This window comes from Hypanus sabinus, chromosome 13 (genome assembly GCF_030144855.1).
Source record: "Hypanus sabinus isolate sHypSab1 chromosome 13, sHypSab1.hap1, whole genome shotgun sequence".
Classification (NCBI taxonomy): Eukaryota; Metazoa; Chordata; class Chondrichthyes; order Myliobatiformes; family Dasyatidae; genus Hypanus; species Hypanus sabinus.
The window spans coordinates 74,307,298-74,322,633 of record NC_082718.1 but is presented as its reverse complement, the minus strand read 5'-3'; the positions used below and the strand labels follow the sequence as shown (position 1 = coordinate 74,322,633).

General features: G+C 42.3%; 1 protein-coding gene across 6 annotated transcripts in view; it reads left to right on the top strand.

Annotated features, from left to right (window-relative positions):
• The window catches only part of acacb (acetyl-CoA carboxylase beta), a 162,319-nt gene that overhangs the window by 27,176 nt on the left and 119,807 nt on the right, over positions 1-15,336 (top strand). For all 6 annotated transcript variants that reach the window (XR_009515406.1, XR_009515407.1, XM_059987884.1 and 3 more), the window contains exons 8-10: positions 5,055-5,165; positions 9,583-9,792; positions 11,999-12,169. Coding sequence is in view for 4 of the 6 variants with exons in the window: in XM_059987884.1 (XP_059843867.1) it covers positions 5,055-5,165; positions 9,583-9,792; positions 11,999-12,169 (492 nt within the window). In the remaining 2 variants the exon portion in view is untranslated. The remainder of the gene's footprint in view (positions 1-5,054; positions 5,166-9,582; positions 9,793-11,998; positions 12,170-15,336) is intronic.

Genomic DNA, 15,336 nt, shown 5'->3' with positions numbered 1-15,336 from the left:
TCTGGGAAAATCAAAATCTGAATCTAATCAACAGTTTCAGGAATTCCATGACTGAAAAGAAGTCCAGGAAGTGCTTCCACTTCAAAGGTAGAGCAGGGTGAATGGCCTAATACTGCCCCTGTGCTTTATGGCATATGTTGTTAGTTGTGCATTGAGCAGCAGGCATTGAAGCAGTACTGTTTAGTAGTTTAAGTACCTCCACTTGGCCATTGATGATACAAGCCATCTGAAATCAGAAAAATAGAAGAAACTTAAATACCCGGAGCAGGTTGATTGCTCTTGTAACAGTGTTTCAGAGAAAGCTCTCCCAAAGATGGGAAAGAAAATAGAAGCAGTAGTCTGACACTATGCTGGTGGAACCAAAGTTACGTTAAACAAATAAAGGAAGCTCAGGGAGAGGATCATTAACTGATTTTTTATTAAACTTGATCAAAGCTCATGTCTGTTATCAGCTGGCAGGGATTCTGTTGAGCCTTTGTAATGAATGCAGGAATTTACCACAGAGAACTATTTAGTCCATCATATGTATACTAATTTACCAAAAAGCAGTTCAGACTCCTAGGTTTCTTTTCTATCCTCTATGGAATAAATGAATAAATTGGCAGAAGTGATTAATATCAGTCCCATAGAATTGGCATTGATGCAAATGGATATGTCAATCTATGTTTCATGTTTTACTTTATCTTTGCTGTTAACTTTATTGCCATTATCATATTTCACAAGATCACAAGACAAAGGAGCAGATGTAGGCCATTCGGCCCATCTAGTCTGCTCCGCCACTCTACCATGAGCTAAACTATTCTCCCATCTAGTTCCAATTTCCAGCTTTTTCCCCGTATCACTTGATACCCTGACTAATTAGATGCCTATTAATCTCCTCTTTAAACACCCTCAATGATTGGGCCTCCACAGCTGTATGTGGCAATGAATTCCATAAATCCACAACCCTCTGGCTAAAAAAATTCCACCATATCTCTGTTTTAAATGGGTACCCTCTAATTCTAAGACTGTGACCTTGTCCTGGACTCACCCACCAAGGGAAACAGCCTTTACACATCTACTCTGTCCAACCCTTTCAACATTCGAAATGTTTCTATTAGATCCCCTCTCATTCTTCTACTATAATGAATATTTGGCACTTTGATCTGCAGTATTGGTTGAAGTACATTTTGTGCATGCACTTTCATTATGGCCTGTTGTGGAAGTGACTCTACATCAGCTAAGTGGACAGAGACAGGAGGTATCTATCAGAATTAGATGGAGCAGCCAAACATTTTTCAGGAATTGTTGGAATCACTGAGCAGAGAACTCACCACTGGCAGCAGCTAGGGGCACTCAGGTAAAACTGACCACTGCTGCAGTGGTCAGCAGTTGGAACTGGATGCAGTGACCACTGACCAAGTGCTCCTCTGATAGATTTTAACTGCATAAGTGAAGTTGCTTTGCTGGTCAGAACTGGCAAACAGTATCAGATTTAACATAGCTCTTTTAGGGTGATACAGATATTGGTCTTTATAGGAGCCATGGTTAAAGAAGGAAGTATGTTAATAGTCACAGGCAAACAAGGCTTCTTTGTTTCTCCATACAAGTGATAGCAGCCAAACGGCAACCTGTTGCAGAGGGATCTGTGTCAGGAGAAAATGTTTTTGGCCCTTTGGTAAGGAACTATGCCTTAAGCTTTGAAAGGTTCTTCCAGCTATTGATCAGACTATTGGGAATCATTTCTACATGTTCTCAGTGGTGGTTTTCTGGCTTGCTTCCACATGCCAGACACCTACTACTGAGATTGGATTAGATTAGATTCTGTGTCGAGTACAGATACAAAGCCAATGAAACGCAGTTACCATCTAACCAGAAATGCAAAGAATAGTGTTATTTACAAAATAACTGTGAATAAAAAGTAAGTGCTACAGCACACACATATAAAAGTAGTGAGACAGTACAATATGGGTGCAATACTGCTTAGCGCTGTGATGTGAGGTTCAGCAGGGTCACAGCCTCAGGGAAGGTGCTCTTCCTGAGCCTGCTGGTGTGGGAGCGGAGACTCCTGTAGCGCCTACCGGATAGGAGGAGAGTAAAAAGTCCATGGTTAGGGTCAGATGCATCCTTGATAATGCTTTTCGCTCTGCCCAGGCAGTGTTTATGGTAGATGTTCTCAATGGTGGGCAATTAGGTGTCGATAATCCGCTGGGCAGCTTTCACCACCCGCTGGAGTGCTTTGCAGTCCGATGCAGGACAATTGCCATACCACACTGAGATGCAGTTGGTGAGTATGCTCTCAATGGTACAGCGGTAAAAGTCCGTCAGTATCCTGGGACAGAGGTGAGCTTTCTTGATGCTCCGCAGGAAATAAAGGCGCTGTTGTGCCTTTTTGATCAGGATGGAGGGGTTCAGGGACCAGGTGAGATCCTCGGAAATGTGGAATCCAAGGAATTTAAAGCTTGATACACGCTCCACTACAGCTCCATTGATGAAGATGGGGATGTGAGTGTGGCTCCTAGCTCCTAGCAGTCCTAACAAAGGGTCTCGGCCCGAAACGTTGATTGCTTGATTCCATGGATGCGGCCTGACCTGCTGAGTTCCTCCAGCGTGTTGTACGTGTGGGTCCTAGCATGCCTGAAGTCCACAATGATCTCCTTGGTCTTCTGGGTGTTAAGGGCCAGGTTGTTGTCGGCACACCACGTGGCCAGGTGCTGGACCTTGTCCCCCTCTGATCAAGCCAACCACTGTGGTGTCGTCTACGAACTTGATTATGGAGTTAGAACCATGTACAGGAACGCAGTCATAGGTGAAAAGGGAGTACAGAAGAGGGCAGCCTTGAGGCACGCCCGTGTCCAGGGTGAGAGTGGAGGAGGAGAGGTTGTCTAACTTAATAGATTGGGGTCTGTTAGTCAGAAAGTCCAAGGTCCAATTGCAGAGGGATGAGCTGATGCCAAGCTGGCGAAGTTTGACGATCAGCTTGGAGGGGATCGCAGTATTGAATGCTGAACTAAAGCCAATGAACAGCATTCTGACATAAGAGTTGGGGCTGTCCAGGTGGGTCAAGGCAGAGTGAAGTGTTGTGGAGATGGCATCCTCTGTTGACCTGTTGGTGCGATAGGCAAGTTGATGGGGGTTCAGGGTAGTGGGCAGGCAGGATTTCAGGTATGATCGAACCAGTCTTTCAAAGCACTTTGCAATAATGGGGGTGAATGCAACTGGGCGGAAGTCATTCAGGCCTGTGGCAGTGGAATGCTTCAGTACTGGCACAATGGTGGCGATCTTGAAGCTTGTGGAAACAATTGCCTGGGCCAGGGACAGTTGAAAATGTCTGTGAAGACCCCGGCCAACTGCCCTGCACAGACTCTGAGCACGTGGCCAGGTATTTCATCCGGACCAGCTGCCTTCCGTACATTCATCCTGCTCAAGGTGGCGCAAACATCGGAGGTGAAAAGTGAGAGAGGGAGATCCACTTTGAGGGTGACCTCCTTGTTCTCTTGGTCAAAGTGAGCGTAGAAGTAATTGAGCTCATCAGGGAGGGAAGTAGTGCTGGAAGGGGGCACAGTACTAGGTGGTTTGAAGTCTGTAATGACCTGTATGCCATGCCACATGTGTCGGGGGTTTGAAGAGTTGAATTGCTCCTCGATTCTCTCTTTGTATACGTGTTTAGCCTGAGAGATTCCCCTCCTCAGGTTGGCCCTGGCTGAGCTATAAGTTTCCCCGGTCTCCAGACCTGAAGGCTGAATCTCTGGCTTTGAGCAGGAGGTGAACCTCTCCGTTCATCCATGGTTACTGGTTGAGGAAAACTTTTATTTGTTTTTGTAGTGTCATTCTGTCTACACACTTGTTGATGTGCTCAAGGACAGAGTTGGTATATAAGTCAATGTTAATCTGAGAGTCTGTGGGGAGCAAACTCGCTCCAGTCTGTGTGCTGAGGAACAGAGTCAGCACCCTCCAGCCAGATCTTAATAGTCTTCATTGTGTCAACTTTGCCAGGGATTCTGATGACAAGGTACCTGGTGTAAAACTTCCTGTCATTTCCCACACTGGATCAGTTGATAGGTTTCAATTTTCCTTGTGTCCTGCTGGCATGATTCTAGCCCTCAGTTTTGTTGGACCCTGTACTGAAAGAAACTGCCAGTTCTTTAGGACTGGTGTTTTCTCCATGAATCCCTTTTCACCTCCTAACAGTGGGTTCATTTATGGTCTCACAAAAATGACCAAAACACACTTGAAGAGAATTAAAAATAGGGACAACAATAGTCCAGGGAGTCTGTTGGCCCTGTTTTACAGTAAGTCTATGACTGATCTAATATTTGGTTTGCCAACATTCACAAAGATGTGCATTTTATGATTCAGGCATTAAAATCATCATATGTACGTAGTTACATGACATAGCCAATCATGGTCCCATGGCCAGGATTGTTTGTGGCAATTTTTTTTGCAGAAGTGGTTTGCCATTGCCTTCTTCTGGCAGTGTCTTTACCAGACGGGTGACCCCTGCCATTATCAATACTCGTCAGAAGTTGTCTACCTGGTATCAGTGTTGTATAACCAGGACTTGTGATAAGTATCAGTTGCTCATACAACTTGCTCCCATGGCTTCATGTGACCCTGATCAGGGGTCTAAGCAGGTGCTACACCTCCCCAAGGGTGATCTGCAGGTTAGTGGAGGGAAGAAGTGCCTTCCACCTCCTCTGACGCTTCAGCTTGTCGCCCAGGTATTAAAAATGCACGGCTAAAACATGAAATACGTAATGCACATTATCTCCTTTAGAGATCACCCACTTGGGATAAAAGATAATCTTAGCTAAAACATTTAAAATTATGAGGAAGTTTAACAAGTGAAAATACTTCCTATAGAACTGGGATGCATAGATTCAAGATAAAGCATCTCCTACTTAAAACCAAAATGAGAAGTTTCTTCTTTCCTACTGCTATAACAATTTGAAAACTAAACCTATTTGAGTTAATAGTCCTTTGAATTAATGTCCTGCTTATTTCACTCTGAGATGTTTTTGGAATAACTGCAATTTTAGTAAAACTAATGCTATGTTTCTTATGTTTATGTTTAGGTTGCAGGAAAGATTGGCTATCCAGTAATGATCAAAGCATCGGAAGGAGGTGGAGGGAAAGGTATCCGTAAGGTTGATAGTGCAGATGACTTTTCCAATCTCTTCCGACAAGTGAGTCAACATTGTAGAGCTTCTGTGTTGTAGTTACTGTAAAGGTTGAGGTTTCCTGTTTTGAAAATGTAACCGTATACTATTTACAAAACTAAAATAATCAGAATCAGAATCATGCTTAATATCACCAGCATATCTTGTGAAATTTGTTAACTTTGTGGTAGCGGTACAATGCAACACATGATAAATACAGAAGAAGAAACTTAATTGCAGTAAGTATATATGTAGATTAAATAGTTCAATTAAAATAAGTTGTGCAAAAACAAATAAAAAGTAGTGAGGTAGTGTTCATGGGTTCAATGTCCATTCAGAATGAGATGCTGGAGGGGAATTGCTGAGAGTGTGCCTTCAGGCTTCTGTACCTCCTTTCTGATGGTAATGATGAGAAGAGAATATATAGAATACATGGAATTGGGAATTCAAAAATAAATTTCATTCTTGAATTTAATGATTTGACTGACATCTCTATTTAATCTTGCAGAGGGAATTAAGTTTGAAAAGTTCATTACGTGTAGATAATATCATATACAAATCAACCTTTAAGATTTTTGCTTTGCTGCCTTGTTTTGTCATTGCATTCGATTCTAGCCAGGTAAGGGAAGTAGTCTGACGAATTTCTTGTCAACGAGAAACCTCCATCCTTTAATAGATTTACTTGGTCAAACTATAGTGAGCCCAGCACAAACACCAATCTAGCTCTTACCATCTTATCCAGTTGCATGCTTACTTTAGCATTTCATTTATCTTTCCTTTCCTTGAATGTGTTATTCCATGGCTTGGGTATTCATTTTCTTTATGTGTCAGGTTTGACGAGCATGTTATAAAGTTGTTTCATTCCTAGGTAAAGGAAAATGATTCTGCTTATGTGTTTAAATATCCAGCATTCAGTTCCTCCACTGTCTGACAGCTTATTTAGTGCTTAATCTTGGATGACTGTTTTTCTTTATCATAATGTTAGGCAAATGCACTACAGACTACTCCTGTCACTAATAAATGCCTTTGGGTGAGCTAGACTCATTACATTCTCATTGTTTTGTTTGATACTGAGGCGTTCTGCTTCTGATATAACATGCTGCACCATGAAGTTCATTTGCTTCTAGATCTATAATGTCACCTCCATGCATCCACACCTCAGCTCACTGGTTTCTGGAATCTTCATTGCCACGTTCCTCCAAGTGTCATTTCAATTATTATCTGATTGTTTTCTTATTCCATTATCTCTATAAACTTCAGCTTATTCTGTCTCTGCTGGTCAAATCCTGTAACCTTGTCAGACGTTCCATTATGCCATACATTGATTCCTGTTCTCCCAGCACTCAAATTTTAAGTCCACGTCTTTCTTTTCATCAGTTATCCCATACAGTCTTAACCTTCCTGGAACCTATCTGCTCAGCTCTTGAGTCTTTAGATTGCCACCTATTGTTATGTCGAATTTGCACTAATGTTAGAGACACATTCCTCACATCTGGAAAAAGGCATATTTTATTCAAATTTTAAATTACTAAAAGCACAAGCACTCACAGCTTGTACAATTCAGATTCAGATTTATTTATCACATGTACATCGACCCAAATAGTGAAATGCATTGTTTGCATTAACAACCAACACAACCAAGGATGTGCTGGGGCAGCCCAGAGGTGTCGCCACACTTTCAGGTGCTCACAATGTTCGGCAGAACAACACAAGCAGCAACAAGAACAACAAAACAAGAGAACAAACAGCAAAATAAGCCCCTTTCCCTCCCTACACATATAGTCAGGCAGGCATCCAACCTCAGGCCAGCCACCTCCAGGCCTCCCGTCCCTGTCCCTGGATTCTCAAACTCCCAGGCATCGGACCTCCAACTTTCGGTACCTAGTCCAGACACGCTGTCTTGCAGACATCGGACCTCTAAGCTCCATGTAAGATAACACTGGGGCTTCGACTTCTGCGCCTCTCCTTCTAGAATCGCCACTTGTCAAAACGTAATCTGATCAATCCCTGTCAGGCTTATGGTTTCTCTTTGTGACCTGATCCTTCAATCTAGTTCTTCCTCTCTTAGACATAGTTTCTCACACTGATCCCAGGTTCTTGTCTTCCGTGATTTGCTAAGCAGTCGAATCCTGTTTCCTAGACCCATTTGTGCCCAGCTTCTTCTGTTCTCTAAAAAATAAACAGAGTTACATTGATATTTCAGTCCAAGTCGTACCAACATTGTATCCTAAAGTAGCTGGACTATTACTTGTTATACCACCACCTACATTTCCCACTTCAACTGTTCTGGTTCTGAGCTAATCAGGTGTTGGAGAGCATGGAAGTGATTGCTGCTGACAGCTTACCCACATGGGCTTTGTCACTTAGTCTCATCTCATATGCATTTCACTGCCTTAACCTAGACTTCTAGTTATCTTTTATTAATACAATAACTAGCTCTATTGTCTTTTATTAATACAATAACTAGCTCTACTGTCTTTTATTAATACAATAACTAGCTCTACTGTCTGCTGTTGAGCCTTGGATGCCAAGCAAGATGCTTCAGAGTGGAATCATTTTCTTCCTTATCTCACAATAACCAGGAGGCTGATGTCTACTTGTTTCAGAATTAGTTCTCAGAGACCTTGACTGCCAGCAAAACCAGGCAACTCTCCAATGACAAATGAAAACAATACTATTTTGCTGAACTGTTTCATGAAGATCCAGTTTCAATTTGTAGTAACATCTATTTTAATCACAGTTTAATTACCATTGATAGATTCTCAAATCATTTCCCAATTCATAATTGTGTGGTCAATCAATAAAAAAAAAGAGATTTACTCTTTCAAATAAATTGTCATCAATCTCCTTATGTTTTTTGCAGCATTCTCAAAGACCTTCATGGGTACTAACCACTTTCTCCCTACGTGGCAACCTCCAAATCTTTGTTTACACTGATAATGCTCCATTCGTCTGTTGTGGGATGGTTGCTTGTAATCCTTGAACTCTACACCATTTACCATTCTGTTATGTTTTCTTACGTTATCTACGTTGGATTTTGGCCATAGTCTAGATTCTATTTCTCCAACTCACATACAATTTTTGATGGTGGTGGGTGAATGTATGCTATCATTCATCTGCTTTGGGATCATTTTCTTTGCTGAAGTCACTCCATAAGTGTATATTCTGCTGTTACTTTGCTGTACCACATTTTCCAACTATAAAACAGAATTCTCAGGGGTAGTGTTCACACAACTACCTTTACACTCTTTTAGATGAACCATCAGCTCCACAGCCTCAAGAATGACTCCCACAGCTTGGAGGATTCTTGCATTCAATTATAAAAGAATTTTCCGGTCAACTGAATAAAGGTACCATACTATTCGGAGAGAGCACCATTGAATTTTCAGCTACAGAAGCTCTGGGATCAATCAACTCCAGCTTGTTAATAACTGATCCAAGTTAATAAATATTGGCAAACTATTCATTAATGGCTCGATGGGCACCCTTTCCAGTGGAAAGAAGTGAATATTAGCAAAAAAAAAGCAAAGGTCTCAGTCATTTTAATATATCTAGAATTGTTATCTTGAGTAAACTACCAGCAGTCAAGTAAACATTTTGTTACCTATCGGGATGATGGGATAACAGATTAGCTACATCCTAAAGCAGATCTGAATATTAATAATTGATCTGTATACATATATTGTTTATAACTTCACTCTGGTAACCTCTGCGATGACACTGGTGCCAAGCTGTATCGGCACTTGCCCTTCCCTTGGACTACATCAGTGACGTGGAGAGGGGGAAACCACTGCATGGGCAACAGCCAGTTCTTCAAATCTTCCTTCCCAGGCTTGCCCTGGAGAGGACACAGTCCACCAGATGCGCAAACCCGTGATCCCCTGGGATCACCAGCTCCCTGTTACCTATATATACAAGGTTTTCTTCAAATTTTCTCTCCTTTCCTCAATTAGGTACAAAATATTTGGAACGGTTTGGATACCTTACTCAAATAATTGCACCTAGGTAAAGATTAATTACACTAAGTTACAGAACTATTCTTTGTAGGAGTTGTGCAGTATTCTAACCTTAAATAATCTTTAGTCTCAAGAGACCATGGACCTGCGCCCTTGGAAAGTTTCCAGGACGCAGGCCTGGGCAGGGTTGTATGGAGGACAGGCAGTTGCCCGTGCTGCAAGTCTCCCCTCTCCACACCACTGATGTTGTCCAAGGGAAAGGCAAGGGCCGATACAGCTTGGCACCGATGTCATCACAGAGCAATGTGTGGTTAAGTGCCTTGCTCAAGGACACAACACGCTGCCTTAGCTGAGGTTCAAACTAGTGCCCTACAGATCACGAGACCAACACCTTAACGCCAACACCCTCTTGGAATGGTGCAGAAGTAAACTATAGCAAGAATTAAATGCCTTTAAACTGGCATAATTCCATGATGTTCCTTCTCCAGGTTCAGACTGAGGTTCCTGGCTCACCAATCTTCATCATGCGAATGGCCCAGCATGCACGACACCTTGAAATACAAATTCTGGCCGATCAGTATGGTAATGCCATCTCGCTGTTTGGACGTGACTGTTCCATTCAACGCCGACACCAGAAGATTATTGAGGAAGCCCCTGCAACTATTGCACCTCAGTCAGTGATTGAATACATGGAAAAGGTGAATGGCAGTTTAGGAAGGGAGTTGGGACTATCTCTACTCCAATTATTTTACAACAGTAAGTTTTGCGGCGATGTTTGTAGAGGTTATTGTTAATGAGTAAATGGCTTCGCAACATCACTTCTCAGTAAATTTGAGAACACAGTAACATCCTTGGTCTATTAATCCTCCAGTAAGTTCATGTTTTTGAATCTGGTCCGAACTTTGGTAGTTAGCAGCAAATAATCAGTGCTGGTCTTTCTTTCTGCAATTGGCTACATGTTTTCTATTGGGTGTTTGAACTACAGACTTAGTCAATGGGTCAGATTTGGACAAGGGATCTAGGACACTTTTAAAATGAGCAATCAGCTGTTTATGACTTGAACCAATCAGATTAAAGAATTCTTAATGAGACATTCGGTCTAAATCATTGAAGTGTAAATTGGAATAGATTAGCAATCAACAATGCCAAATCAAATACATAGAGTGAATACAATGAAAAGTGATCTGTAACATCTCAGATATAATTGAAAATAATTAGAAAATTTCTAAGCATTAAAATTTAAAGGAGTGAGATGCCATATGGAAATGAAAATCAAAAATTGCAGGTGCTGGAAATCTGAAACAAAAGCGTGAAAAACTGGAAACGCTCAGCAGGTCAGGCAGCATCTGTTGGAAGAGAAACATTTCAAGTCTAAGACCCTTCATCAGAACAGCTGAAAAAACAGAAAGTGTCACTTAATGTTGTAGACACAAGATTCTGCTGATCAACACACACAAAAGACTGGATGGAGGTCAGCAGCTCAGGCAGCATCTATGGAAAGGAATAAACAGTCAATGTTTTGGGCCAAGTCCCTTCATCAGGAAAGGAGGTAGTAAGATGCCAGAATAAGAAGACGGGAGGAGGGGAAGGAGGACAAGTCAGAGGAAATAGGTGAAGTCAGATGGGTGGGGGTGGGGAGATGAAGGAAGAAGCTGGGAGTTGATCGGTGGAAAAGGTAAAGAACTGGAGAAGAAAGAGTCAGATAGGAGAGGAGAATGGACCATGGGAGAAAAGGAAGGAGGAAGGAGCCCAGGGGGAGGTGATAGGCGGGTGGGGGTAAGAGGCAAGAGGACAGAGTGGGGAGTTGAAGAAGAGGGAAGGGGGAGGGGGATAATTACCAGGTTGGACAAATTGATGTCCATGCACCAGGTTGGAGGCTACCTAGACAGAATATGAGGTGCTTCTCCTCCAACCTGAGAGTGGCCTCATCATAGCAGAAGAGGTGGCCATGGACCGAAGTGTTGGAATAGGAATTCAAATGGTTGGCCACCAGGAAGTCCAGCGTTTTGCAGTTGGATCAGAGGTGCTTGACAGAGCAATCTCCAATCTACGATGGGTCTCACCAATGTACAGGAGAAACATCGGGAGCACCGGATACAGAAGGCAAGCACAGCAGATTGGCAAATGAAGTGTTGCCTCACCTGGAAGGGTTGCTTGGGTCCCTGAATGGAGATGAGGAAGGAGGTTTGCAGACAGGTGTACTTCTTCCACTTGTCGGGATAACCGCTAGGAGAGAGATCAGTGGGAGGGATGAATGGACAAAGGAATAACAAGGAGTAATTTCTTCTCTGAGTTATCTGTCTGTGATACTGGCTCATTTATTCCCTTTTTCTCATTTGCACATTCTGCCTTGCTCTTTACAACACCCTCATTAATATCTCATCCTCATAGTAAGACTTTCAACAGATGCCCCAGAGAAGTATTGAAATATTCAATGGACAGAGACTTAGTTTCACGGGGTTGGAAAGAGAGGGGTTCCAGATAGATTAGAACTGAATGAAAACACAAGAGACCACAGATGCTGGAATGTGAGACAAAAAACAAGAACAAGTTGCTGGAGGTTAGGCAGCCTCTGTGGAGGGAATTTGGCAGTTGACGTTTCCAGTTGAGACCTTTCATCAGCATGCCCAGATCAGAACCAAAGATTATCAGATAAAACAGTAAGTGAATAACAGAGCGTATTCATTGAGGAGAAGGTACTTTTAAAAAAGTAAAGTATGCAGTGTGATGGGGAAATTGTAGGGGAAAGAGATTATCTAAATAGTTTCTTCAAAACTTGACAGATAAAAGGAACTGAATGGCCTTTTAGTTCACTGCAACTTTCCGTGATTCCAAGAAATATCTAATGATTTACCTAGATCACTAAATTAAAGCTGTTATTTTTCTGACATCATTGCTTTCCAGTATGCTGTTCAAATTGCCAAAATGGTTGCATATGTCAGCGCAGGAACTGTGGAATACCTCTACAGTCCAGATGGCACTTTCTATTTCCTGGAACTGAACCCTCGGCTGCAAGTGGAGCATCCTTGTACTGAGATGATAGCAGATGTCAATTTGCCCGCTGCCCAGTTACAGGTAAAATCTGGAGCAAATTAAAATGCAACTTTTGTCTTGCTCTTTACAATACATTTGTTAACTGTCTTCATTAACAACTCATCCTTAAAGTAAGCCTAGCTCCAGCAGATGATGCAAGAGCAGCATTCAATGGGCACAGAGCTCACTTCATTCAGTTGGAAAGAGATGGATCCAGATAGATTAGAACTAACTTAGATACAAGAGACCACCAATGGTGGAAAATGAGGCAAAAATCAGAAGGAATTTGCTGAAGGAATCCTGCAGGTAAGGCAGCATCTGTTGAGGGATTTGGACTGTTTACATTTGGTTACAAGCATTGGAAAAGACCTTGTGGAATCCAAATTGTTCCATTTTCTGAACACCAGTTTAATGAATCACTGGTATATAGCTATGTACTTCAAAAATGTAAAAAAAACAGAAAGAATATATATGGTGAGTAATACAATGCTTTTGTTCTACATAACTCATTTTGTACTTGGTGTCAGTCAGGTCTGTTGTAATGCAAGCAAGTAGTGAGAAAAAAACAAAGTACACTCTATTCTGCTTTCTCCAATGTGCCAGCCATGGAGAACAATCTCTTGTTCTGGTGTAACATTTTCCTTCTCTGTTTCCCATTTTCTCACACCATACGTTGACAACTGATGGAATTCAGCAGCTGAAAACTGGATCATCTTTGGAGACTAAGTGCTTAAAAACATGACATGAATGAATGTCATTGTCAACTTCCATCCCACTTCCATTCTTAATTTCCTGCCTTTGTCCTCTTATGCTATTCCAGCAAAGCCTACAGGAACTTGAGAAATGGTAGCTCATCTTTCAACATATTATAGCCCTTAGTATTTAACATTATATGGAACATTTAAGATAAACAGCCATTCCAGTTTGAAAACCAGTCAGTTCAGATAAAAGATCAGCAACTTATAACGTTAATTCAGTTTCTCTCAGGTTCTATTGGGCACTGCTTTTATCTCTCTTTTTCTGCTCTGTGACTCTGTGGCTTAGAGTAAGAGACTCTGTGCTCTATGTGTTAGAGGCTGATATCAGAACACCTAGCGTGAGTGTTCAAGGACATCTTCAATCTCTCAGTGCTGCAGTCGGAGGCTCCCACCTGGTTGAAAAGAGCGACTCAAACCAGTACCCACAAAGAGCAGGGTGAGCAGGGTGTACCATGGAGAGAATTCTAACTGATTACATCATCACCTGGAATGGGGAGGACTATCAACCAGTTACACTCACATCTGCTGTGATGAAGTGCTATGAGAGGTTGGTTATGTCCAGAATCAACTCCTCCCTAAGCAAGAACCTGGATCCACTGCAGTTTGTCGATCGTACAATACGTCTTCAGCAGATGCAATTTCACTGGCTCTCCACTTGGCCTTGGATTACCTGGAGAATAGTAATACCTACGTCAAGTTGTTACTTACTGATTACTGTTCAGCATTCAACATCATCATACCCTCAATACTAATCAACTTGGGCCTCTGTATCTCAGATTCCAGATTCAGATTCAGTTTATTGTCATTTATAAACCACAAATGCAATGCAGTTAAAAAATGAGACAACATTCTCCAGAATGATATCATGAACAAGCACAAAACAGACCACACAAAAAAAAACACATAACGTTTGGTAATCCCCAATCCAGAGTCCAGAATCCAGAATCTCTCTCTGCAATTGGATCCTTGACTTCCTCATTGGAAAACCACAGACAATGTGTACACCTTCCCCTCATTAACAATCAATATTGGCGTGCCTCAAGGATGTGTGCTTATCCCACTGCTCTACTCTCTCTACGCCCATGACTGCGTGGCTAGGCACAGCTCAAACACCATCTATAAATTTTCCAATGACACAACTATACTTAGTAGAATTTCAAATGGTGACAAGGAGACATATAGGAGTGAGATAGGTCAGCTGGTTGAGCGGTTGTCACAATAATTCAACGTGGAAGGCAAAGTTGAATTCAAAGTGGAAGGCACACCAGTCCTCATTGAGAGATCAGCTACTGAAAAGGTTGAGCATTTTCAAGTTTCTAGGTGTCAACATCTCTGAAGATCTATTCTGGGCCCAATATATTGATGGAATTACAAAGAAGGCACAACTGTGGCTATATTTCATTAGGAGTCTGAAGAGACATGGTATGTTACCAAAGACTCAGAAATTTCTACAGATGTACCATGACTCTACTGTGCAGGATCAAAATGATTTACAGAAAGTTGCTAACTCAGCCTGATCCATTATGGGCACTAGTCTCCCCAGCATCAAGAACATCTCCAAAAGGTGATGCCTCAGAAAAGCATCATCCATCATTAAGGACCCCTGTCACACAGGACAAGCTGTCTTCTCATTGCCACCATCAAGGAGGAGGTACAGGAGCCTGAAAACACACTCACAATGTTGTAGGGACACTTTCTTCCCCTCTGCCCCTCAGATTTCTGAATGGAAAATGGATCCATGTATACTACCTCACTTTTTATTTCTTTTTTACTCTCTTTTTCACTATTTATATAACTATTTACAATAAATTTAAAATACACTTCTGGACAATGCGATCCTACAGCTGTAAAAACAACAATTGATTGAAGGGCAGTCGTGCCTTATGAGCCTGATTGAATTTGCTCTATCATATGACCTCTCACTGACGGGAAAATGACGTCACTCCACCATCATAAGACCATTTTTTTTATTACCTCATGCCCAGCATAGCCTCAATTACATCATGATCATGTTTCAGGTACAAGATACCCACGGATACGTAACACCAGACACCCCATTGCCGTCAGACTTCAACCACATGTAAGGTCCAGGTGTTGTTCGCCATGGTCAGAGGCGGAGACCTGTGCAAGGAAGATATTAAAGTGCCACAGGGGGTGCACCATCTCCAGTAGCACTGCCTTCACCATGATGGGGTAAATCCCGGTGGCAAGGGTGAACCCAGGACAACCGGTCCACAACTTGGCTGCAGGAGGCTGCCGGGTCCTTGGTCTGTTAAGGCCCGCCTATTGTGTGCCTCCAGCGCATTGCTTTTCTGTCAGGGAGCACTCCCTTAGCCTTGTCTCAACAGACTTACCACAAGGCAGTGGGGCTATTTACCCATAGCTGGGACAGTGGTTGATGGGCGCCAGGGCGTGTCCACACAGTGGTGGGCCTGCACGCCACATCTCTGG